General features: G+C 44.2%; 1 protein-coding gene across 3 annotated transcripts in view; it reads left to right on the plus strand.

Annotated features, from left to right (window-relative positions):
• Positions 1-26201, plus strand: part of LOC132384108 (RAS guanyl-releasing protein 2) — a 132798-nt gene extending 106597 nt beyond the window's left edge. For all 3 annotated transcript variants that reach the window (XM_059955454.1, XM_059955453.1, XM_059955455.1), the window contains 10 exons: positions 63-179; positions 283-558; positions 1711-1791; positions 4471-4581; positions 5914-6029; positions 12068-12209; positions 12612-12648; positions 14526-14675; positions 16953-17025; positions 25725-26201. In XM_059955454.1, the coding sequence (XP_059811437.1) occupies positions 63-179; positions 283-558; positions 1711-1791; positions 4471-4581; positions 5914-6029; positions 12068-12209; positions 12612-12648; positions 14526-14675; positions 16953-17008 (1086 nt within the window). In that variant the 3' untranslated portion in view covers positions 17009-17025; positions 25725-26201. The remainder of the gene's footprint in view (positions 1-62; positions 180-282; positions 559-1710; positions 1792-4470; positions 4582-5913; positions 6030-12067; positions 12210-12611; positions 12649-14525; positions 14676-16952; positions 17026-25724) is intronic.
• The last annotated feature ends 231 nt before the right edge of the window (positions 26202-26432 follow it).

A 26432-nucleotide genomic window follows, 5' to 3' on the forward strand; every position in this document is an offset into this window, starting at 1 on the left:
GCCTGTTCTGCCTGTTGTGATACGGGGGTGTTGATGAGTTTTTTGCTCCTCCCTCCCTGCAGAGACTCCTCCAACTGCAGAATTACAACACGTTGATGGCAGTCGTCGGCGGTTTGAGTCACAGCGCGATCTCCCGTCTGAAAGAGACGTACCATTATATCAGTGCTGATGTTATAAAGGTGAAAGGCAGAATTACCTACAGAACCACCACCTACATGAACAGCAGCGACCTCTCTCTAGCTTTAGTTTCAGTGTTATCGACCTCTTTGTTTGTGATTCCAGATTTCAGATGAGCTGACTGAGCTAGTCACCACCTGTGGCAATTATGGGAATTACCGGAAGCATTTTGCAGAAGGGTCTGGTTTCAAATTTCCCATCCTTGGCGTGCACCTGAAGGATCTGCTGGCCGTTCACCTGGCTCTCTCTGACTGGTCCGAGGAGGGCAGGGTCAACGTAGTCAAGATGCAGCAGCTCTATGCGATTCTGAATGAGTTGGTCCGGGTGCAGGCCACGGCTCCACCCATCGAGCCAAACAAGGACCTCGTCAACCTTCTGACGGTGAGTGAGTAGTCAACACGGATCCAACGGCAGTAATGTTTACACGAGAGGAAAGGAAAGTGAGTTTTCCTGTGCTCAGTGTCCAAGCACCAGAGTACAGAGCATCAGCAATAGGGTATGCAAGATAAGATAGGATAAAACTTTATTTTTCCCACAGGAAATTATAGCTGCAAGGTTGCTCAGTCAGAAATAAATTCTTTAAAATATAAAATGTAAGCATTGAGGTACGAAAAAATACAAAATGTGCATTAAAAATAATAGTGCAAAATACAGAACTGCAATGAAACCATTTACTTATACTGTATACTTAAGGGGGAAGAGTTGTAGAGTCTTATAGCCACAGGGAGAAAGGATCTCCTTGGGTGTTCAGCGGTGCACCTTGGTAGAATCAGTCTGTGACTAACGGTGCTCCTCTGTTGGTCCAGTATGTCGTGGAGGGGTTGAAGGGGATTGTCCATAATTCTCTGTAACCTCTGCAGCATCCTCCTGTCAGACACAACCACCAGGGAATTCAGTTCCACCCCCAGAATAGAATCAGTCTTCCTGACGAGCTTATCAATCTTCTTGGTGTTAACTGCTCTCACCTTGGTGCTCCAGCAGACTACAGTGTAGAACAGAATGCTGGCCACCACTGAGTCATAGAACGTCTGCAGCAGAGTACTGCAGATGTTGAATGACCGGAGCCTCCTCAGGAAGTTAGGTCGGCTCAGTCCCTTCTTACGCAGAGCCTCTGTATATTAGTCCAGTCCAGTTTATTGTCCAGGTGAGTTCCCAGGTATTTGTAGTCCCAGACGACTTCCACATCCGTTACCTGGATGGAAGTGGGAATGCATGGTGGTTTCACCTTCCTGAAGTCAAGATCGCAGGTGGGGGTTGGGGGGGTGGAATCAGGATCACAGAGGTATCAGTGATATTAAACGGGTTCACAATGATTTCCTTCACTTTGCACTCCTGTCCACTTCAGTAATTTTGCACGCTCCCTCTCAATTAGTTCAATGTGTAGAGATGAGTGAAGTTGACCACTCTGAAAGAGTGATGCATTCTTTATCTACACTCCTCACTACTGTGTTAAATTATAGCTGAACCTTCACGCAACCAGAGGTTATCAATGCCAATACTTCTGACAAACAGTGCATTGCATTGTCTTTACAGGTCTCCCTTGATCAATACCACACAGATGACGAGATCTACAAACTTTCTCTGCTGAGGGAACCTCGCACTTCAAAGTCCACAGTGAGTATTGACTAAAATGCATATAACCATTTAACCATATAACAATTACAGCATGGAAACAGGCCATCTCGGCCCTTCTAGTCCGTGTCGAACGCTTATTCTCACCTAGTCCCACTGACCTGCACTCAGCCCATAACCCTCCATTCCTTTCCTGTCCATATATCTATACAATTTTTTTAAATGACAAAATCAAACCTGCCTCTACCACTTCTACTGGAAGCTTGTTCCACTCTTTGAATATTGGAATCTGTCTCCTCAATCAATATGCCCTGCAAAATCAGTAACAATGGATAATAAATTTCACATCACATGCCGGTGATAACAAACCTGATTCTCATTCTGATTCTGATACAAATCATCACAACAACCTTTGGAAGAAAGTAGTTTCTGGAGATTTTAATGGTCCTCTTCCATTTCAACAACTAGGTAGACCCCATGAGGATTCAGTAACACCTGGGCAATGTTCCACCCAGTGTGGATACAGCAACACCTGGGCAATGTTCCACCCCGTGCTCACCAATGATATAAACAATATTTGGGCAGGAAATGTACAATGTGAGAGAGCCTAACTACTTCCCCTTGTCATTCCATTAGCTAGATCGCTACCAAGTGCCCATCACTGGAAATGTGGACAGTCACGATTAGAGTCACTAAGTAACACAGAACCAAAACATGCCCTTTCGCCCAACTCAACCATGCCAACCAAGTCTGATCTAAGCTAGAGCATGGAACAGAACAGGAACTGGCCCCTCAGCCCACAATTTTTATGGCAACCCAAATAAGTTAGTAATCAAATGGCCATGTAAACTAATCCCTCCTTCTTGCACTTTGTCCAGATCCTTCTATTTTCCTCATATTCATGTGCCTATCTAAGCATCACTTACATGCCCCTAATGTATCTACAGCACCTGTACCACCACCCCAAGCAGCACATTCCAGGCACCCACCATTCACTGTATGTACAACAAAAAACCTTTCCCCTCACATCTCCTCTGAAATTACCTCCTCTCACCTTAAATGCATGCCTCTGTTATTAGACATTTCAACCCCTGGAAAGAGGCTTCTTTATCAGTGCCTCTCATAATCTTATAAACCCCTACCCCCATCAGCCTCTGCTGCTCCAGAGGAAACAACCTGATAGCACATCTCATGTAGCGCGTTCCCTCTAACCCAGGCAACATTGTGGTAAACCTCTTCTGCACCCTCTCCAAAGCCACAACATCCTTCCATCCTTCCTATAGTGGGGTGACCAGAACTGTACGCAATACTCCTAATGTGGCCAAAACAGAGTTTTATAAAGTTGCAACATAACTTCCTGACTTTTGAACCCAATGCCTCACCAAATAAAGGAATTCATCTGCCCTCTTAACCACTCCATCAGCCTCTGTACTCACAGGGAGCTATGAATTTGGACCCCAAGATCCCTCTGCTCGTCATCACTGTTAAGGGTCTTGCCTTTAACAGCATACTTCTCTTTACATTTTTCCGAATTTGGCCATGTCTATGGACCCCTACCATTAGCTGGACCCCAGGCTGGGATCCCCTGCTGAACCTTTAATATCTTGTGAATAACATTAACGTACCTGCCTCACCACTCATCATGCACCATCCTCTGCATGAAGTAGTTGCCCCTCAGGTCTCTTTAAAATATTTTTCCCTCATCTTCAAGCCATGCCCTCTAGATTTTAGATCCCTTTCCCTGAGAAAAGACTGTGTGCATTGTGCCTGTCCACACCCCTCATGATTTTGTACACCTTTGTAATGCAACCCCTACACTCTGAAGTCCTAGCCTGCCCAACCTTTCCCTATAACTCAGGCCCATGAGTCCTGGCAGCATTCTCAAAAAGTTTCCTTGCACTTTTCCCAGCTTAATGACATGTTTCCTTTAACAAGATGGCCAAAACTCCACAATGTTACCGTGAGAGCACCTTCACCACACAGACCACTATGGTTCAAGCAGCTAGCTCAGCCCCCATGAAGGGGTGATTAGAGAGGGACAATAACTTCCAGCCATACCCACATCAGTGAATGAGAAACTAGAGAAACCATGCCACCCTCTGGGGTGAGCAAAACAGCAGGATTTCACTGCAGAGATAAAATGTTCATCTCTGGGGAAAACAAACAGATTCATTTTCCAGAAAGTTGTGCTTATTTCCCTTCATATGCCTTTGTTTCTAAATTATAAAATATTGGAGGGTGGAATTAAAGACACATCACTGGTAGTTCCGAATCATCCGTGGGTTTCTATAAGCTCTAGGGTATGGCTTTAGTGGTGGGACTGATGTTGGAGGCTAGAAGCAGTGACAAAGTTGGCAAATCAGCATGGAGTCCAGGATAGTTCATGAATTCTAGAATGATTTGGTCACCATGAACTTCTGGATGGGTGGCAAATCAGCATAGATTAGTTTAATCATTCTATCACCACAAACTACATTTTTTGATGGAACACTTTTCAATCAATGCCTGTAAAAGGCATGGTTACACTCGCCACCTGCTGACCTGCAGGAAACATTTTTAACTCACTGTAACATCAACAGCAAGAATCAACAATGAGCCACATCAAAAGAGCGAGAGAGAGAATTCAATATGACTGAAGGAATAACAATTTGGCCAGACTTTGATTCAGGTGGTTATCAGAATCATAGGTACCTGAGCTAACCCTGCAATTCTCTGTCCCAGCCATCCAGTCCGACTCCACCCAAACCCTCAGTGATCGATGAGTGGGCATCATCTGTCAAACCAAAAACTGACCCTGAATTAATTAATAAGCACATCTACAAGATGGTTGAGGTAAGAACACCTTCATACCAAGCCCGCACAATAACATTAACTGAATGTGGGAGCAGGGGTTCAAATGTTCAAGGCACAGGATTCTGGGTGATGAATTTCTTTTGCTTCCAAGGGAGGTGAGTATTGGGATTCAGAGGTAACAATTTTGAAGAGATTAAGAAGCAATTTGTGAAAATGGATGATAGACTTCTGTTATGTGGAGAAAGTTGAGAAGCAGAGAAAATTGAGGGGTGATCGAGAGCCCAAAATGGAAGAATTCAGAAATGTTGAAGGAGGGTGTAGAGGCCAGAGGGGCTTACAGAGACAGGGAGAGGTGCAGGGGCTAAGCAGGGTTACAGAGACAGGGAGAGTGCAGGGGCCAAGGGGACATACAGAGACAGGGAGGGGTGTAGGGGCCAGAGGGGGTTACAGACACAGGAATGGGTCTTGGGGCCAGAGGGGTTTACAGAGACAGGGAGGGGTGTAGGGGTAGGAGGGGTTACAGGGACAGGGAGGGATGTAGGGGCCAGATGAGGTTATGGAGATGAGAAGTATAGGAACTGGAGCGGATTCCAAGGCAGGGAGGAGTGTAGGGGCTGGAGGTGGTTACAGAGACAGAAAGAGCGTAGCAGCCAGAGGGTAGTTACAGGGATGTGGGGAATATAAGGGCTGGAGGGATGGGGAGGGATAAAGGGGCAGGAGGGGGGGTTACAAAAACAGACAGGGGTGTAGGGACTGGAGGAAGGTTACTGTGACATGGATGTGTATAGGGACCAGAGGGGTTACAGAGACAGGGAGAGGTGTAGGGGCTGGAGAGGGTTACAGGGACAGGGGAGTGGTATGAGGACAGAGCAATTTATAGATATAAAATGGTTTGTAGGTGATAGGGAGAGAAGTGATTACAGAAATTGGAACAGGTATTGGGGATGGAAGTGATTCCAGGGATAGTGAGGGAGATAGGAAAGAATTACAGGTACAGAGAGTGTTGGAATGCTTCTTGTTTTCAGGTTGAAGGAGGTTACAAAGGGATGTAGCTGAGGGGTAATTACAAAGGGTTGTATCTGAGAGGTGGTGTTAAAGGAAGGTATCTGAGGGATGGTTACAAAGGGATGTAGCTGAGGAGTGATTACAAAGGGTTGTATATGATGGGTAGTGACAAATGGATGTGCCTAAGGATTGATTACAAAGGGATGTGTCTGAAGGTTGATTACAAAGGGATGTATATGACGGGTAGTGACAAATGGATGTATCTGAGGGTTGGTTACATTTCAAAGTGTTCTTATCCAGTTTCCATTTGGTATTGTCTGATATTGTCTCTCTTTTTATCTCCTCATTTCTGTTTACTGGCTCCAGTCTGTCTTCAGGAACTTTGACGTTGACCAAGATGGCTACATCTCACAGAAAGAATTTAACATTATATCTTCTAATTTCCCCTATCTGGACAGGTTCAGTGTTCTAGATGAGAACAAGTGAGTCCTGGTTAATCTCTGTCTCAGATTTGATAAGATAAATCTCCCTGCATTTTGCATTCTGTTAAGCAAAAGCATTTGGTCAAGTACATTGTTAAAATTTTTCTGAAGTATATGGAGCCAAATGCAAGCAAAGTCCTAGTAGTCAACTAGGTCGACATGAGTGAGTTGGGCTTAGGGCCTGTTTCCACACTGAATAACTCTTATTACTAGACTCAGTGACTGGCATATCATCACTGATAAATCTCACTGGGAATTCAGGAAAAGCCCATTTCCCTAAAGAGTGAAGTAGGGAGGGAAAAATAAGGAACTCACCCCCAGAGACAAGATAGGTTCAATAGAAAGCTGAATACAGCAGAGGGAGAGAGAAATTGAGGGAGAGGAAGAAAGAGAGAAATTCGAGTGACTCCAACATAATGGAAGAGTTGTGTTCCTAGAAAACTGTGTGTAACATGAAGCCATGACATATGTGGATTGTCAAGAAATCTAGGGTGGAAAATGTGTTTATTTATTAGCTATTTTTCTCAGTAATCCCATGAACGTTATTTTTTCTCAAACTTTTGGATAGTAAATTATGAAGTGTATAAACGTGAATTTCCATTTCCTGAATGGCCATAACACAAGGTTCACCTTTATTCTCTTTGGGTGGAGGTTTGTGTAAAATGACTTGATTGATTTTCGTTCTAGGGAACATACTTAGGCCAAAAACTTTTCTGGAGACCATCCTCCCATCAGCATGAGGAAATACAGTGATGTGAAGGAGAGTCTCTAAGGCTCCAAAGGACATAAGGGGCAAGTTGCTTGCAGAGTGGGATCCCTACTTCCTGCTGATCTGAGAACAGTGCAGAGAGAACAGGACACAGTTGACAGAAAGCTTGATTCACCCCATAACTGAGTGGAAAGTCATCTCTCAAACCTACAAAGGCTCCAACTACAATTTCATTAAATGTGTAAAGCATCTGCACAGTTGCTTATTGCCCTTTCCTTGTCACAACAGGTCTGAGACAAGTCTGAGGCAGGAAGTTAAATGTTAAATAAGTACATCGGGGATGGGTAAAGAAAAGGAGTTTCCCTCATTCCCCTAAAGAGGTAACGGAATAAAATGCACAAGAAGAAGGAGGTCATTGAGGTAGTGCAACATCATTGAGGTAGTATAAAAGTGAAACATATAGCAGAATACAGAATATCAAGTCAAGTCAACTTTTATTGTCATTTTGACCATAACTGCTGGTACAGTGCATAGTAAAAATTAGAACATTTTTCAGGACCATGGTGTTACATGACACAGTACAAAAAACTAGACTGAAGTACGTAACAAAAAAAAAGCACAGAGAAGGCTACACTAAACTACAGACCTACACTGGACTGCATAAAGTGCACAAAAACATTGCAGGCATTACAATAAATAATAAACAGGACAGTAGGTGTCAGTCCAGGCTTTGGGTATTGAGGAGTCTGATAGCTTGGGGGAAGAAACTGTTACACAGGCTGGTCGTGAGAGCCCCAATGCTTCAGAGCCTTGTCCCAGATGGCAGAAGGGAGAATGCAAATATAGACTCATAGTTACAGAGAAAGTAAATTGCAGGCAGAAAATAAGGTGCAAGGGTCATTATAAAGTGGATTGAGAGATCAAGAGTTCTCCTTTATTATTCATGAGATCCATTCAAGAGTCTGATAAGAGCAGGACAGAAGCTGTCCTTGAACCTATTGGTACATGTTCTCAAGTTTTTGAATCTTCTGCCTGGCGGGAGGGAGAGGGAATGACTGAGGTGGGAAAAATCTTTGATTATGCTTGCTCCTTTCCCGAGGCAGCAGGAAGTGTAGACAGAGTTCATGGTGGAGAGGATGGGTTATGTGATGGACTCAGCTCTCTGCAGTTTCTAGCAGTCTTGGGCAGAGCATTTGCAAACCCAGTTTTGTGGACTGGTGCATTAATGATTCAGCTTGATTGGAGGTCACTCAGTCTATTGAGCTTGGGCTTGCTTCACTATGGATTCACAGTGACCTGACACTGTTAATGCTGTAGTTCAAAGAGTAGAACTGGAATAGATTTCATCTTGCTGATATAATATACACTTCAAAGATAGAAAAACGAATGCATTTTTGTAAAACATAAGAAGTATCATTTTGCGACGTTCTCCTAATTATCATAAATGCAAGAGATTCTTCAGAGATTAGAAATCCAGAGCAACATACAGAAAATGTTGGAGAAACTCAGCAAGTTAGGCAGTGTCTGTGGAGGAGAATAAGCAAGCAATATTTTGGGTCAAAGCCCTTCATCATGACTCTAATTATCATTGTGGCATTCTGAATCTCATTACTTAAACCAGAGACAAATTACAAATAGCTGAAAACTGAAGTCAGGGAGTTAAGTGGACAAGGAGCGACAAGGGAGCATCTGAATTAGCCAGTTTCATTTGTTCCAGGAAATACCTAGATCCATTTCTTCCAGGCCTTGACACTCAGGAGAGGTTAATTGGATAGAGGAGGACTTATAGTTATGGCTCCATTCAGCCTTTTGAATAGGTCTTGGTAGAGCAATTTTGTCAGTCCAGTTCCTTACAGACCACTACTTTTCTCTCAGTTAAAAACAAAACAGAAACAAAATACAAACAACCTAAGACAAACTCAGCAGGTTGGGCAGCATCCATTGAAAGAAGTAGTCAATGGATGCTGCCCAACCTGCTGAGTACATCCAGCTTTTTTGTACATCTTGATTTGACCACAGCAACTGCAGTGTACTTTGTGTATATAAACAACCTACCTTGTTTTTACCAGGAGTGGGAAATTAAGAACTGGAAGACAGAGATCTAGAGTGAGAGTGAGAAATTTAATAGGATCTTGAGCGGCAAGTTTTTCACCCAGAGGGCAGTGAGCTGCCAGAGGAACTGGTTGAGGCAGGTACAATTAACAACATTTTAATGGCACATGGACCAGAAAGGTTTAGAGGATATGGACAGGAAAGGTTTAGAGGGATATGGGGCAACCACAGGCAAATGAGGCTGGCTGAAGGATCTGTTTCTGTGTTGTACGACTCTATGACACATAGGCGAGAGTTTGGAGCTAAGACCAGCCAGGATCTCATGCGATAGACAAAGCAGCTTGAAGGGCAGAACAAACAGTAGATGTCAATAGACAATAGATGCATAAGTAGACCATTCGGCCCTTCAAGCCTGCACCGCCATTTTGAGATCATGGCTGATCATCTACTATCAATATCCGGTTCCTGCCTTGTCCCCATATCCCTTGATTCCCCTATCCATAAGATACCTATCTAGCTCCTTCTTGAAAGCGTCCAGAGAATTGGCCTCCACTACCTTCCGAGGCAGTGCATTCCAGACCCCCACAACTCTCTGGGAGAAGAAGTTTTTCCTTAACTCTGTCCTAAATGACCTACCCCTTATTCTCAAACCATGCCCTCTGGTACTGGACTCACCCAGCATCTGGAACATATTTCCTGCCTCTATCTTGTCCAATCCCTTAATAATCTTATATGTTGCAATCAGATCCCCTCTCAATCTCCTTAATTCCAGTGTGTACAAGCCCAGTCTCTCCAACCTCTCTGCGTAAGACAGTCCTGACATCCCAGGAATTAACCTTGTGAATCTACGCTGCCCTTCCTCTACAGCGTGTACACAATACTCCAGGTGTGGTCTCACCAGGGCCTTGGACAAATGCAAGAGGATTTCTTTGCTCTTGTACTCAATTCCCTTTGTAGTAAAGGCCAACATTCCATTAGCCTTTTTCACTGCCTGCTGCACTTGCTCATTCACCTTCAGTGACTGATGAACAAGGACTCTTTGTATTTCTCCCTTACCTAAATTTACACCATTCAGATAATAATCTGCCTTCCTGTTCTTACTCCCAAAGTGGATAACCTCACACTTATTCACATTAAACGTCATCTGCCAAGTATCTGCCCACTCACCCAGCCTATCCAAGTCACCCTGAATTTTCCTAACATCCTCATCACACGTCACACTGCCACCCAGCTTAGTATCATCAGGAAATTTGCTGATGTTATTCTCAATGCCTTCATCTAAATCGTTGACATAAATTGTAAACAGCTGTGGTCCCATTACCGAGCCCTGTGGCACCCCACTAGTCACCACCTGCCATTCCAAGAAACACCCATTCACAGCTACCCTTTGCTTTCTATCTGCCAAACAGTTTTCTATCCATGTCAATGTCTTCCCCCGATGCCATGAGCTTTGATTTTACCCACCAATCTCCTATGCGGGACCTTATCAAATGCCTTCTGAAAATCGAGGTACACTACATCCACTGGATCTCCCCCATCTAACTTCCTGGTTACATCCTCGAAAAACTCCAACAGATTAGTCAAGCATGATTTACCCTTGGTAAATCCATGCTGGCTCGGCTCAATCCTATCACTGCTATCTAGATATGCCACTATTTCATCCTTAATAATGGACTCTAGCATCTTCCCCACCACCGATGTCAGGCTGACAGGTCTATAGTTCTCTGTTTTCTCCCTCCCTCCTTTCTTAAAAAGTGGGATAACATTAGCTATTCTCCAATCCTCAGGAACTGATCCTGAATCTAAGGAACATTGGAAAATGATTACCAATGCATCCGCAGTTTCCAGGGCCACCTCCTTTAGTACTCTAGGATGCAGACCATCTGGACCTGGGGATTTGTCAGCCTTCAGTCCCATCAGTCTACTCATCACCGTTTCCTTCCTAACGTCAATCTGTTTCATTTCCTCTGTTACCCTATGTCCTTGGCCCATCCATAAATCTGCGAGATTGCTTGTGTCTTCCTTAGTGAAGATAGATCTAAAGTACTTATTAAATTCTTCTGCCATTTCTCTGTATCCCATAACAATTTCACCCAATTCATTCTTCAAGGGCCCAACATTGTTCTTAACTATCTTCTTTCTCTTCACATACCTAAAAAAGCTTTTGCTATCCTCCTTTATATTCCTGGCTAGCTTGCGTTCGTACCTCATTTTTTCTCCCCTTATTGCCTTTTTAGTTAAGTTCTGTTTTTCCTTTAAAAATTTCCCAATCATCTGTCCTCCAACTCACCTTAGCTCTGTCATACTTCCTTTTTTTTTAATGCTATGCCATCTCTGACTTCCTTTGTCAACCACTGTGGCCCCTTCCCCCCCCCCCTTTTGAATCCTTCCTTCTCTGGGGGATGAACTGATTTTGCACTTTGTGCTTTATTCCCAAGAATACCTGCCTTTGCTGTTCCGCTGTCTTTTCTGCTAGGATATCCGTCCAGTCAACTTTGGCCAGCTCCTCCCTCATGCCTCCATAGTTTCCCCTGTTCAACTGCAACACTGACACCTCCGAGCTGCCCTTATCCTTCTCAAATTGCAGATAAAAACGTATCATATTATGATCACTACCTCCTAATGGCTCCTTTACTGCAAGATCGCTTATCAAATCCTGTTCATTACATAACACTAAATCTAGAATAGTCTTGTCCCTGGTTGGCTCTCATACAAGCTGTTCCAAGAATGCATCCCGTAGGCACTCTACAAACTCCCTATCCTGGGGTCCAGCACCAACCTGATTCTTCCAGTTCACCTGCATGTTGAAATCCCCCATAACTACTACAACATTACCTTTGCCACATGCCAATGTTAACTCCCTATTCAACTTTCACCCAATATCCATGCTACTGTTTGGTGGCCTGTAGACAACGCCCATTAGGGTCCTTTTGCCCTTACTGTTCCTCAGTTCTATCCACACAGACTCTACTTCTCCTGACCCTATGTCCCCCCTTGCAAAGGACTGAATCTCATTCCTCACCAACAGGCCCACCCCACCCCCCTGCCCACATTTCTGTCCCTATTATAGCACATATACCCTTGTACATTAATTTCCCAGGTCTGATCTCCCTGCAGCCATGTCACCGTTATCCCAACAACATCATAGTTACCCATTCGCACCTGCTGTTCTAGTGATGGGAGGGTAGTTCATGAGAAACTGACAGCCTTGTTAATAATCTTGTGTCTATTGCAACTCTTCTCTAATGATTCTCAGATTTCTCTGTTTGTTTTCCAGAGATGGTCAGATCAGCAGAGATGAAATGATTACGTACTTCAAGCAAGCTAACTCACTTCTCAACTGCAAGATGGGATTCATTCATAACTTCATGGAGACCACGTACTTGAAACCCACCTTCTGTGATCACTGCAAGAGCTTTGTATGTGTAGCTGCATTGCATGAGTTTTAGGGCGTTTTGCAATGTGTTGAGGGAGCTGAGGGAGGAGAGCATGAGTTTCTCAGGGTTGGGGAAACGCTGCTCTTTGTACTAAAGGTGAAGTTCCAGAGTGAGAGATGGGAGTCATGGTTAACTCCATCTAACCCTGAGGAGTGATCCTCAGCAACCGTCCTTCTTTCTTAACCAGTGGTTACTTTTTCTTGATGTCATTAAGCTGAGACTGTGCTGCGGGTACCACACTGTACAGACTCAGGTGCACATTACACAATGGCGCCTTGAGTCATGCTGAATTGAAGCTACCAGTAACCCATGCTGTACAGACCTGGCTGTACATTACACAGAGTGCCCTCTGTCACACTGATACACTCTCATTTCCTCCCACAGATCTGGGGTTTATACAAACAAGGCTACAAGTGTAAAGGTGAGTAGATCCCCAGGACAGATTAATCGAGCCAAGCCAAAGGTATTATCTGATACAATGATCTGGGCCCTCACCTCTTCTGGCATTATTTACCCCAATTCATCAGTCTCCTGGTCTCAGGTTTAAAGTTTCTCCTTTGCTGTCTATAAGGGTTTGTACTTCTCACCTTGACCACATGAGTTTCCTCCAGGTGCTTCAGTTTCCTCTCTTGGTCCAAAGGTATACCAGCTGATAGGTTAATTGGTCATTGTAAATTATCCCGTGATTAGGCTAGTGTTAAAACAAGGGAAGCTGGACTGTACATCTCGAAGGGCCGAAAGGTTCTGTTCTGTGCTGTATCTCAATAAATAAATTAATAAAGAAAAAATAACAGAAACATAGAAAACCTACAGCACAATACAAACCCTTCAGCCCACAAAGTTGTGCCAAACATGTCTTTACCTTGCCTCGGCTTACCCATAGCCCTCTATTTTTCTAAGCTCAATGTAGCCATCTAGGAGTCTCTTAAAAGACCCTATTGTATCCACCTCCACCACCGCCACCGGCAGCCCATTCCATGCACTCACCACTCTCTGTGTTTATATTTAAAAAAAACTTACCCCTGACATCTCCTCTGTACTTACTTCCAAGAACCTTAAAACTGTGCCCCCTTGTGCTAGCCATTTCAGCCCTGAGAAAAAGCCTCTGACTATCCACACGATTAATGCCTCTCATCAACTTATACACCTCTATCAAGTCACCTTTCATCCTCCTTCGCTCCAAGGAGAAAAGGCCAAGTTCACTCAACTTATTCTTATAAAGCATGCTTCCCAATCCAGGCAACATCCTTGTAAATCTCCTCTGCACACTTTCTATGGTTTCCACATTCTTCCTGTAGTGAGGCAACCAGAATGGAGCACAGTACTCCAAGTGGGGTCCTGTACAGCTGTAACATTATATCTCGGCTCTTAAACTCAATTGGTTGATGAAGGCCAATGCTCCGTATGCCTTCCTAACCACAGAGTCAACCTGCATAGCAGCTTTGAGTGCCCTATGGACTCAGACCCCAAGATCCCACTGATCCTCCAACACTGCCAAGAGTCTTACCATTAATACTATATTCTGCCATCATATTTGACCTACCAAAATGAACCATCTCACACATCTGGGTTGAACTCCATCTACCACTTCTCAGACCAGTTTTACGTCCTATCAAAATCCCGCTGTAATTTCTGACAGCCTCCACACTATCCATAACACTCCCAACCTTTGTGTCATCAGCAAATTTACTAACCCATCCTTCTACTTCCTCATCCAGGTCATTTATAAAAATCACAAAGAGTAGGGGTTCCCAGAACAGATCACTGGGGTACACCACTAGTCACCGGCCTCAATGCAGAATATGACCCACCTACAACCACACTTTGCCTTCTATGGGCAAGCCAGTTCTGGATCCAGAAAGCAATGTTCCCTTGGATCCCATGCCTCCTTACTTTCTCAATAATCACTGAGATGGTTTGATGGCCCTTAGCAGGAGCGATTCCAGCTCTCACCCATGCTCGGTGTTGAGCAGTAGTTCCCAGCTTCACTCATGGAAACCCATCCCTAATTCCCAGACACTCTCTCCTGTTCCCAGCCTTCCTGACCAAATTTTTCTCCATCCACCCTGTCAGCTTTCTTTAATATTCCAGAAGCTCCCATTTAATTACCCCTAACCTTTGAAATTCCAGTGAATGGTATCTCTATTTGTAAGTGAACCCAAGCCTCTACCTTCAAGAACAATCTCTCCTGCCTACGATGTGGGGCCAGAGCTGTTCTCAGTTTTTTTGAACATAGTTTGATGTAGTGAGGAGAATTTATTCTCTTTGATATTTTGTCTTCATCATTTTCATTCACAGCCTGTGGAATCAGCTGTCACAAACAGTGTAAGAGCCTCCTGGTGAAGGAGTGTCGTAAACGCACCAAGAGTATTAGCCTGGACAGTCCGGGTCCCACACTCAGGAGATCTTTCAGCGTTCCTGCCACAACCTCAGCTCCTAATTCTGAAGGTGAGGCAGCCTTTGGTTGGCCATGCATCGATGGGAGCTCAAACAGTAAATGAAAAGTTTTTAAAAATGCAGACACTAGACATCTGAAAAAGTATAAAATGTTGGAAACTTTTAACAGTCTGGTACAATCTGTGAAAAGGGAAAGTGTATACAATTCTTCCAGGTGATGCAACACTTCGCCTGCGAATCTGCTGGGGTTATCTATTGTGTTTAGTGCTTCCTCTGCATTAGTGAGACCCATCATGAATTGGGGGAACATTTTGTCTTGCACCTCTGTTCCATCTGTCAAAAGTTGAACTTTCTGGTGGCCAAACATTTTAATTCTGATTCTCATTCCTGTAATGACATATTAGTCAATGGCTTCCTCTTGTGCTGAGATGAGGCCATCCTCAGGGTGGTGGAGCAACACCTTGTATTCCATCTGGGCTGGGCAGCCTCCAACTGCTGATGGTATGACTCATTTTTTCCTTCTGGTTAAAAAAAAATCCTTTCCCCACTCTCTTCTTCTACTCTCAAATCTGGCCTTTTGCCTCTTACCTACCTATCACCAGCCCCAGGTACCCCTCCTCCTTCCCTTTCTCCTAAGTTTTCCCTCATGCTCCCCTTAAATATTTTCACCTTTCCCCCTTAATTCTCGTTTCACCCAACCTTAGTGGAAAAAGTCTGCTTCCGTTTACCCTATCTATACTCCTCAAATACTTCTATCAAATCTCCCCTCAACCTAAGCTCCAAGGAATAAAGTCCTAGACTATTCAGTTTTTCCCTATAACTCGGGTTCTCAAGTAACATCCTTGTAAACTTTCCCTGCACTTTTTTAATATTATCGATATCTTTCCTGTAGGTAGGTGACCAGAACTGTATGCAGTACTCCAAACTGGCTTCACCAAAGTCTTATGGGCTAGTCATCACCTTGGGTCAATGGAGTTGCTGACTGAAGAGTGACCCTCCCCATCTTACTTCACCAGCCCAACCCCCCCCCCCCACAATGGATCCTGGAATGGAGTCAGAACACAGAACAGTACAAGTCCAGATACCCCACACTATTTGACCTACTGCTCTTCACTTGCCCTGATACTGGAAGTATGATGACATGTAAAGGAAGAACAGATTTACATTTAAGTACCAGTTCTCTTTTCCTCAAGTGATCCAAAAGCACTCTGCAGTCAACAAAATATACACAACACAAGAAAATAGCAGAAACGTAGGCCACTCGGCCACACTAACCTGTCCCACCATCCTATGTGATCATTGCTGTTCTGTCTTGTGCATCATTCCCTTCTCTGTTCCAGTTCTCTAACTCTCAGAAATCCCTCATGGTGTTTCCCATAGTGGGAGAGTATAGGACAAGAGGGCACAGCCTCAGGATAGGGGGACGCCCTTTCAAAACAGAGATGCGGAGTAATTTCTTTAGCCAGAGGGTGGTGAATTTGTGGGATTTATTGCCACATGCAGCTGTGGAGGCCAACTCATTGGGTATATTTAAGGCAGAGATTGATAGGTTCTTGATTAGACATGGCATCAAAGATTATGGGGAGAAGGCCAGGAAATAGGGTTGAGGAGGAGAAAAAAAAAAGGACAGCCATGATTGAATGGCGGAGCAGACTCAATGGGTCAGATGGACTAATTCTGCTCTTATGTCTTATGGTCTCATGGTTGAAAAATGCATCAAACTCCTTATTAAACATCTTATGACTGAGCTTGTACATTCCTTGAGTTAAGGAATTCCAGAGATTCACCACCTGCCACATAACAAAATTCCTAAGAACCTCAGTTTGAAATGACCATCCCCTAATCTTGTCCTTTGCCCCTTGTTTAAGCTCTCCCACTACTGGAAACATCTCACCCTCTATCCTGCCCATGACCCTCAGTACACCCCCAGAACACCCCCCATTCTTTTCACTTCAAAGAATATTAGTAGAATTTCTCATGGGGCAGCACAGCAATGTATAAGTCAGATAAGACTTTACATTGCCATCTGTAAGACTGGGGTTCAATTCCTGCTGCCAACTGTAAGGATTTTGTACATTCTCCCCTTGACTGCATGGGTTTCCTTCCTGGGAGTCCTGATGAAGGTCAAGGTCCAAAACATCGACTCGTTATTCTTCTCCATACATGCTGTCTGATCTGCTGAGTTCCTCCAGCATTTTGCATGTCTTGCTCTGAATTTCCGGCATTTGCAAGATCTTTTGTGTTAATAGCAACACTGTAGCTAGGAAGGAGGTATAAAACAAGCTGGATTAAAGAAAGATAACAGGCGGTGTCTAATGTTTTTTGCAGTCCTTCAGGAAGAGGTTGAGAGTCTGGAAGACGATGTACAGGACATCCATCTGTGAACAACACCCAATATCTGGTAGGTGCTCTGTTACATTAGACATCAACAAATTACGAACAGTGGTAAGGAAAGATAAACATCTTTATGTAATACGCCATCTGTTAAAGGAACACAGTGAGTCTAGCAGCTCCAGAAATTCCTCCAGTAGATTGTTTGCTGCTCCAGATTCCAGCATCTGCAATTTCTTGTGTCTACATCCCCAATTATCTTTTCACTAATTTCAGATATCTCAAAATGCAGCCAATTGCTTTAACACAGGGGATCCCAACCTTTTTTAGGACTGTTGCATTGGTCTGAGCACTTGGCGAGTGAGACAGGACACAATTCCGTCTGTCTAACCCAGCCCCACAGAGTATGTGATGAGATAATGTAGACAAGGGGTTCTCAACCTGTAGTCTACAGACACTTTGCTTAATGGTATTGATCCAGAGTATAAAAATGGTGGGAACACTTGTTGTAAAGGGAGTTCCCTCTGTCCAATCTTTGGCACGGAGTATGTGACAGGATAGTGTAGAGGGAGTTCCCTCTGTCTAATCCTTGCCCACAGTGTATGTGACAGGATAGTGTAGAGGAAATTCCCTCTGTTTAATCTTTGCCATGGAGTATGTGACAGGATAGTTTAGGGGGAATTCCCAACCTATTCCATGCCCACAGATTAGGTGGCAGAACAGAGTAGATGAAGTTCCCTCTGTTTAATTCTCCTTGGAGCGACAGAGGATGAGAGGTGACCTGATAGCGGTGTATAAGACGATGAGAGGCATTGATCATGTGGATAGGCAGAGGCTTTTTCCCCAGGGCTGAAATGGCTGTCACAAGAGGGCACAAGTTTAAGGTGCTTGGGAGTAGGTGCAGAGGAGATGTCAGGGGTAAGTTTTTTTTTATGCAGAGAGTGGTGAGTGTATGAAATGGGCTGCCAGCAATGGTGGTGGAGACGGATACGATAGGGTCGTTTAAGAATCTTTTAGATAGGTACATGGAGCTTAGAAAAATAGAGGGCTAGTAATTTCTAAGGTAGGGACATATCAGCACAACTTTGTGGGCCGAAGGGCCTGTATTGTGCTGTAGGTTTTCTATGTTTCTAATCCATACCCATGGAGTAAGTGACAGGATAGTGTAAAGGGAATTCCCTCAATTTATTCCGTTCCCACGTAATATGTGACGTTGTAGGTTTTTGCAGATAAAATGATGTGAGACGTTGTGCATTTAAGAAAAACTCAATTAATGCACTCCAAACACTGAACACAAACTGCGGTAAAAGTAATATATGTAATTATGTCATCACGTTGGACCATCCCTTAAAGTGAGATCTAACTCAATGTCAGTGGTTGTGAATTATGTGCATTTACACCAATTACATTACTAAAATCGGCATTGTGAGCCTGTCCGGCCACCGGGCTCAGGTCCTACGTTCCATGCGTAAAGGAATAGCAGAGCCCTCTGGCTTGTGTAGAGGTCATGTTGTGATGGCAGGGGGGTCATGGTAGCAGAATCCTCTAAAACTTGATAGGCCAGTTTAATGCTATCTACCAAAATACATTAGGGTTACCCTTCTTATCTATGATAGAAAGACTTTTCTCTCCATTACAAAATGCAGAATGGACCTTCATTAGGGGATCTAAGGGGATGTAGGTGTACATCATGGCAGACAAAAACAAATGAGGTGGAATGTGGTCAACAGGAGCTCAAGAATGCTGTAGGTCCTGATGAAAAGTGGGAATAGGTGCATCAGTTGCAATGGCGCGGTAGGGTCGCGCTGGAAAGTGCTTGTTTGGTATCATCACATGCCCTGGTCATCTCCACTGACCAGTCAAGCACATGATTAGGGATATTGTCTTCAAATGCACTATACAGTGGGGAGCATGTTTAGCAGCTCACAGAATGAAGCAGTGATAGAAATTCACCATGCCTAAGAACTCCTGTAATTTTTTAGTAGTGCAGGGCAATGGGAAATTCATAACAGCAGCTACTTTTGTTGGGGAGGGGTTTTGCACCTACTGCAAGATGTGGTGGCCAAGAAAGTTAGTGGCTAACTGGTACTTAGCAGGGTTAATAATCAACCTATGTTGGCTTGAAAAGTGTATTCAGGGGTGAGATACATATTCGGATCTGGACCCACTGGCAGCAAGTATGTCGTCCAGGTAAACAGAAAGAAATTCTAAGTCTTAATACAGAGTCCGTCAGCCGCTATGAAGTTTGTGCTACACTCTTCAGCTGAACCAGCATGTGCAGAAAATTAAAGAAGCCACAGTCATTTTGGGAATGTCTGCCAATCACCAAGGCACCTGATGGTAGGCCTTAACTAGATTAACTTGGAATAATTAACTTATTGGCTAAACATGCCGAAAAATCTTGAATGTGTGGGACTAAGTAACAATCGGTGATAGTGACCTCATTAAGGCATTAGTAATTGCCACGGGGAGCAACTACCATCAAACTTAAGGACTATATGGAGGCCCAAAATCTAGGGACTATTCAACTGACTATGCAATGTCAAGACTTTCCATGTTGGCAAATTTAGCCTTCAAGGTTGCCAGCTTTTCTGGGTCCAGTCTATGTGTGTGGGCATGGACTTATAGGCCAGTTGTAGAAATGTGGTGCTTGACCCTATGTTTTGTGACTGTAGTGGAGAATGTGGGTTTGATGACTACCGGCATGCACCCAGCAGTCGAGTAAACTCACATGCAGTGGTGCATGCGCTTGAAAGAGTTGTTATGAGGAACTTACTAGGGAAGCAGGGTAGAAGGCCCACCAGTGCCTTTACTTCCTGAGAAAGCTGAAGAAATTTGGCCTGTCCCCTAAAACCCTCAAGAATTTTTATAGGTGCACCGTAGAAAGCATTCTTCTAGGGTGCATCACAACCTGGTATGGAAGTTGTCCTGTCCAAGACCGGAAGAAGCTGCAGAAGATCGTGAACACAACCCAGCACATCACACAAACCAATCTTCCATCCTTGGACTCACTTTACACCACATGCAGTCAGAGCAGTGCTGCCAGGATAATCGAGGACAAGACCCATCCAGCCAACACACTTTCTGTTCCACTTCCCTCTGGGAGAAAGTTCAGGAGCATGAAGATTCGTACGGCCAGATTTGGGAACAGCTTCCTTCCAACTGTGATAAGACTGCTGAACAGATCCTGACCCGGATCTGGTCCGTACCTACCAAATATCTGGACTTGACTTGCACTACCTTACTTTCCCTTTTCTATTTTCTAATTAAGATTTATAATTTAGATTTTTATATATTTACTTCAATTTGTACTTCGGGGAGCGCGAAGCACAGAAACAAATATCACTGTGATGATTGTACACTCTAGTATCAAATGTTTGGTGACAAGGTAAAGTAATGACCCAAAATCCTTGACATCCACTATCAGGCATTTCTTAAAATCAACTAATAGTCCTTGGGGACATAGGAAATCTGCACCGAGCAGAGGTCATTAGAAAATAGGTGCAGGAGTAGGCCATTTGGCCCTTCGAGCTAGCACCACCATTCACTGTGATCATGGCTGATCATCCACAATCAGTACCCCGTTCCTGCCTTCTCCCCATATCTCTTGACTCCGCAACTTTAGCAACTCTATCTAGCTCTTTCGTGAAAGCATCCAGAGAATTGGCTTCCACTGCTTCCTGAAGCAGAGCATTCCACAGATCCACAACTCTCTGGGTGAAAAAGTTTTTCCTCAACTCCATTCTAAATGGTCATTCTTAAACTGGCCTCCGGTTCTGGACTCCCCCAACGTTGGGAATATGTTTTCTCCCTTAATAATCTTATGTTTCAATTAGATGCGCTCTCATCCTTCTAAATTCCAGTGTATACAAGCCCAGTCGCTCCAACCTTTCAACATATGACAGTCTCACCATCCCGGGAATTAACTTCATGAACCTACGCTGCACTCCTTCAATAGCAAGAATGTCCTTACTCAAATTTGGAGACCAAAACTGAACACAATACTGCAGGTGTGGTCTCACCAGGGCCCTGTACAACTGCAGAAGGACCTCTACTCCTATACTCAACTCCCCTTGTTATGAAGGCCAACATGCCATTAGCTTTCTTCACAGCCTGCTATACCTGCATGCTTACTTTCAGTGACTGATGAACAAGGACACCTGGATCTCATTGTACTTCCCCTTTTCCTAACTTGACACCATTCAAATAGTAATCTGCCTTCCTGTTCTTGCCACCAAAGTGGATAACCTCACACATATTCAAATTAAACTGCATCTGCCATGCATCTGCCCACTCACCCAACCTGTTCAAGTCGCCCTGCATTCTCATAACATCCTCCTCACATTTCACATTGCCACCCAGCTTTGTGTCATCTGCAAATTTGCTAATGTTACTTTTAATCCCTTCATCTAAATCATTAATGTATATTGTAAGTAGCTGCGGTCCCAGCACCGAGCCTTGCAGTACCCCACTAGTCACTGCCTGCCATTCTGAAAGGGACCCGTTAATCCCTACTCTTTGGTTCCTGTCTGCCAACCAATTTTCTATCCATGTCAGTACCCTACCCCCAATACCATGTGTTCTAATTTTGCTCAGTAGTCTCCTATGTGGGACCTTATCAAAGGCTTTCTGAAAGTCTAGGTACACTACATCCACTGGCACTCCCTTGTCCATTTTCATAGTTGCATCCTCAAAAAATTCCAGAAGATTAGTCAAGCATGATTTCCCCTTCGTAAATCAATGATTACCAAGCATCCACAATTTATAGAGCCACTTCCTTAAGTACCCTGGGATGCAGACCATCAGGCCCTGGGGATTATCAGCCTTCAGTCCGATCAGTCTACTCAACACCATTTGCTGCCTAATGTGAATTTCTTTCAGTTCCTCTGTTATCCTAGGTCCTCTGGCCACTATTACATCTGGGAGATTGTTTGTGTTTTCCCTAGTGAAGACAGATCCAAAGTACCTGTTCAACCTGTCTGCCATTTCCTTGTTCCCCATAATAAATTCACCCGTTTCTTTCTTCAAGGGCCCAACTTTGGTCTTAACTTATTTTTTGCTCTTCACATACCTAAAGATGCTTTTACAATCCTCCTTTTTATTCTTGGCTAGCTTACCTTTGTACTTCATCTTTTCTCCCTGTATTGCCTTTTTAGTTATGTTCTGTTGCTCTTTACAAGTTTGCCAATCCTCTGGCTTCCTGCTCACCTTTGCTATGTTATACTTCTCTTTTATTTTTAAACTAATCTTGACTTCCCTTGTTAGACACAGTCGTCCCTTACTCCCCTTAGAATCCTTCTTCCTCTTTGGAATCAACTGATCCTGCACCTTCTGTATCACCAAGAAATATCTGCCATTGTTGTTCCGCTGTTATCCCTGCTATGGGATCCTACCAGTCAACTTTGGCCAGCTCCTCCCTCATGGCTCCATAGTCCCCTTTGTTCAACTGTAATACTGACACTTCAGATTTTCCCTTCTCCCTTTCAAATTTTAGATTCAAAGTTATCATATTATGGTCACTACCTCCAAATGGCTCCTTTACCTCGAGTTCCCTTATCATTCTCTCTGGTTGCCTTCTCCCTGGTAGGCTCCCTCTGCATTCATGACTCTATTCATGACCCTATTCATGACTCTACATCTCCTGATTCTATGTCACCCCTCGCAAGGGACCGAATTTCATTCCTTACTAGCAGAGCTACCCCACTCCCTCTACCCACCTGTCTGTCCTTTCGATGGGACGTATATCCTTGAATATTCATTTCCTAGCCCTGGTCCTCTTGCAGCCATGTCTCTGTTATTCCTACAACATCATACTTGCCAATTTCCAACTGAGTCACAAGCTCATCCATTTTATTTCTTATACTTCTGCATTCATATATAAGACTTTTAATCCATTATTCCCCTTACCTTTCACATCGATTCCTATTGCACTTTGCCATACTCTCCGATCCCTCCCTGAGCTTTCTGCCCCACTTGTCTTTCTTCTTATTCTCTCTTTCCTTTTAACTCCATCCTTATATTTTCAGTTCGTTTCCTACTCCTCCTCCCCCCCACACCCCTCTAGTTCAAAAACACCCATGTAGCAGTGACAAACCTGCCTGCCAGAATGCTGGTCCCCTGCCTGTTAAGGTGCAACCTGTCCCTTTCGTACAGTTCATCCTTACCCCAAAACAGATCCCAGTGGTGTAAGAATGCTTCCCGCACCAGCTCCTCAGCCACACATTCAGATCCCCTATCTCCCTGTTCCTGCCCTCACCAGCACGAGGAACTGGAAGCAAACTGGAGATAACCACTCTGGAGGTCCTGCTTTTCAGCCTTCTTCAGAGTTCTCTGAAGTCATGCTGCAGTCTTCTTCCCAACATCATTTGTGCCGACGTGCACTACCACTCCCGGCGGTCTACCTTCACTCTTGAGGATGCTCTGCAATTGGTCCATGACATCTTGGATCCTGGCTCCAGGGAGGCAACACACCATCCTTAAATCCCGCCTTTTGCCCCTTTCTGTACCTCTCACTATGGAGTCCCCTACTACCACGGCTTTGCCTGACATCTGTCTCCTCGGCTCTGCTTCAGTGCCAATTTTTGACTCTCAGACCTGTCTACTCAGGGTAAACCTGTTTTCAAGAGGTACATTCCCCAGGATCTCCTGTACTCCAAGTATCCATCCCTTCCTCATCATCGCCCCCCCCCCTTTTCTCTTCTGGTATCTTTGGTGTAATAATATCCCTGTAGGTCCTGTCCAGAAAACTCTCATTTTCTTGAATGAACCTGAGGTCATCCAGTTGCTTCTCCAGTGCCCCAGCATGGTCCTTCAGGAGCTGGATCTGGACACACTTTACACAGTTGTAGCAGCCAGAGGCACCATCAGTGTCCCTGACCTCCCACATCAGGCAAGCATCACACTGAATCAGTTTACCTGTTATTTCTTCACCACTTCTCACCCTCTCCAACTGTGGCGTAGTCTCCTCCCTCAGCCTCCTCGCTGAAGAGTCCCGAGCCAAAGACTCACACTTTTCTCACAAAGCACTTCCCTCGACAAGGCCGGTCCCCTAGAGCAAACCTTGCTTATATTGGCTGATAAATTGACTATGTAATTCGGTTCACATGCCGCACCTCTGCCAACCTTGAAGGTATGTGTTGCAGGCTGGTCCCGACCAGTTTTTAAATCAACCGCTCCTTCTCAGCCAATCCCCGCACTCACTCCTTCACTTGCTGCATCTCTTTCAACCTTGAAGGTCTAGGTAATCTAGCCAGGATGAAGTCCCACATGTAACATTGTCCACTGAAGCAGAGCATCAACCATCATGTCCCTCAGGTCTGAATCCTACTGTTGCTGGCGGTCTCCAGCAAAGTTTCATCACTCTTTGCCTTCTCAGCAATTGGCAATGCTGGCAGCACACTCACTTGAGCACCTGTATCACACTGGAAGTGTCACCCTGAAAGGGTGTCCATAATGAATAGTAGACATCCCTGGCAGCTGGAACCCACAGTGTTCACAGACCTCTGATGTCCCAATGCACAGGCATTTTCGAAGATTCCTGCATTGGTACCAAAGTGAGTTTAGTAAAAACACAGGCCTGGCATCATTTATTTCGTAGCCGTAGTGTCCTTATGTTGGGCTCTTTGCTGAGTTGGTTTATTGAGGCAGGGAAAGGGGCAAGAATGATGCACTGCCTCCTAACTGAGTGTAGACTATCAGCCATTTTAGCAAGCTCCCTATTGACCATTACGGGTGCATTAGTGAAGGCTATGCAAACCTGATCAGGTATTCACTACATGAAAATTTCTTTAATAAAACAAGGTTAGAGATTTCCCAGCAATGCACACAAAATGCAGCAGACCAGGCAGCATCTATAGGAAGAAGTACAGTTGGTGTTTCAGGCTGAGACACTTCATCAGGACTAACTGAAAGAAAAGATAGTAAGAGATATGTAAGTGGGAGGGGGAAAGGGGAAATCTGAAATCTGGGAGGGGATAAAGCTAAGAGCTGGAAAGTTGATTGGCAAAAGGGATACACAGCTGGAGAAGGGAAAGGATCATGGGAGAAGAGAGACAGATAAATAAATAAATAAATAGATCGATAAATAAATAAATAAATAAATAAATAGATAGATAAATAAATAAATAAATAAATAGATAAATAGATAATAAACAAGCAAGCAAATAAATAAATAAATAAATTGAATGCGGTAAGAAGGGGAGGAGGGTGATTAACGGAAGTTAGAGAAATCAATGTTCATGTCATCAGGTTGGAGGCTACCCAGACAGGTTCCTCCAACCTCAGTGTGGCTTCATCTTGAGGAGGCCATAGATAGACATATCAGAATGGGAATGGGACGTGAAATTAAAATGTGTGGCCACTAGGAAGTCCTGCTCTCTCTGGCAGACAGAACATAGGTGTTCAGCGAAATGGTCTCCCAGTTGCAGACACTATCCTGTCACATATATTCCACGGATGTGGATTAGGCAGGGAACTCTCTATATACTACCCCATCACATTCTCCAAGGATGTGGATTAGACAGAGGGAATTCCCTCTATCTAATCCACAGCCATGGAGTATCTGATGGGATAGTATAGAGAGAGTTCCCTCTGTCTAATCCATGTCCATGGAATATATGACAAGGTAGTGTAGAGGGAGTTCCCATGCTGATTGTGCACTGGAAATGTTTCATGGACACTACAGACAGTGTGACGAGATGGTGCTTCTTCATATTTCCCCAGATATTTTTTTCTCAGATCTCACCTCATGTCTTTTACTTCTTTTTGTAGGCTCAAACCATCATCCCAGCTGCAAGGTGTGACACTGTTGAATGGAACCAATGACTGTTCCACATATTTGACTCAGATGTGAATGACCACATGGCCTGCTTCTGTCTTTATAACCTGCAAGCACATTTTGTACATCTCCCTTCAACGTGTCTCCATTGGCTTTTACTTACTTGATCAATCACCATGCATCAAATGCTGTTGTTATTGGCCGACCTCAGAGGCAGTGGCCAGCAGTTGCCTGATCGATTACCATTGGAACCACACATGATGGAAACTGCTTTAGAACGGGGTATGGGGTTAACTGGACTCTCAACAAAGACCCCGTTCACCATTGCTATTTATTCTATGTAACTCCCACAAATTGCTCATCTGTTTTGGTAGTTTGTCTTCACATTTGTATAACAGTCCAAATAAAATGGCAGCCGTTACCATAGTGATGAGCTTTGCTTTGTGTGGCTGCTGTATTTCTGTCTGTTGGCAGAGTGTCTGTGGAGTGCATTTTGTGCCCAGTGACCATAACTAGAGCATAACTGCACAGTACAGGCCCTTCAGCCCACAATGTTGTGCTGACCTTTTAACCAGTATCAATCTAAACCTTCAATTTTCTATCATCTACAGTATGTGCTTATCAAAGAGTTCTTAAACGTCCCTAATGTATCTGCCTCTACCACCATCCCTGGCAGGACACTCTACACACCTACCACTCTG

Source organism: Hypanus sabinus, chromosome 31 (assembly GCF_030144855.1).
Source record: "Hypanus sabinus isolate sHypSab1 chromosome 31, sHypSab1.hap1, whole genome shotgun sequence".
NCBI classification, from domain to species: Eukaryota; Metazoa; Chordata; class Chondrichthyes; order Myliobatiformes; family Dasyatidae; genus Hypanus; species Hypanus sabinus.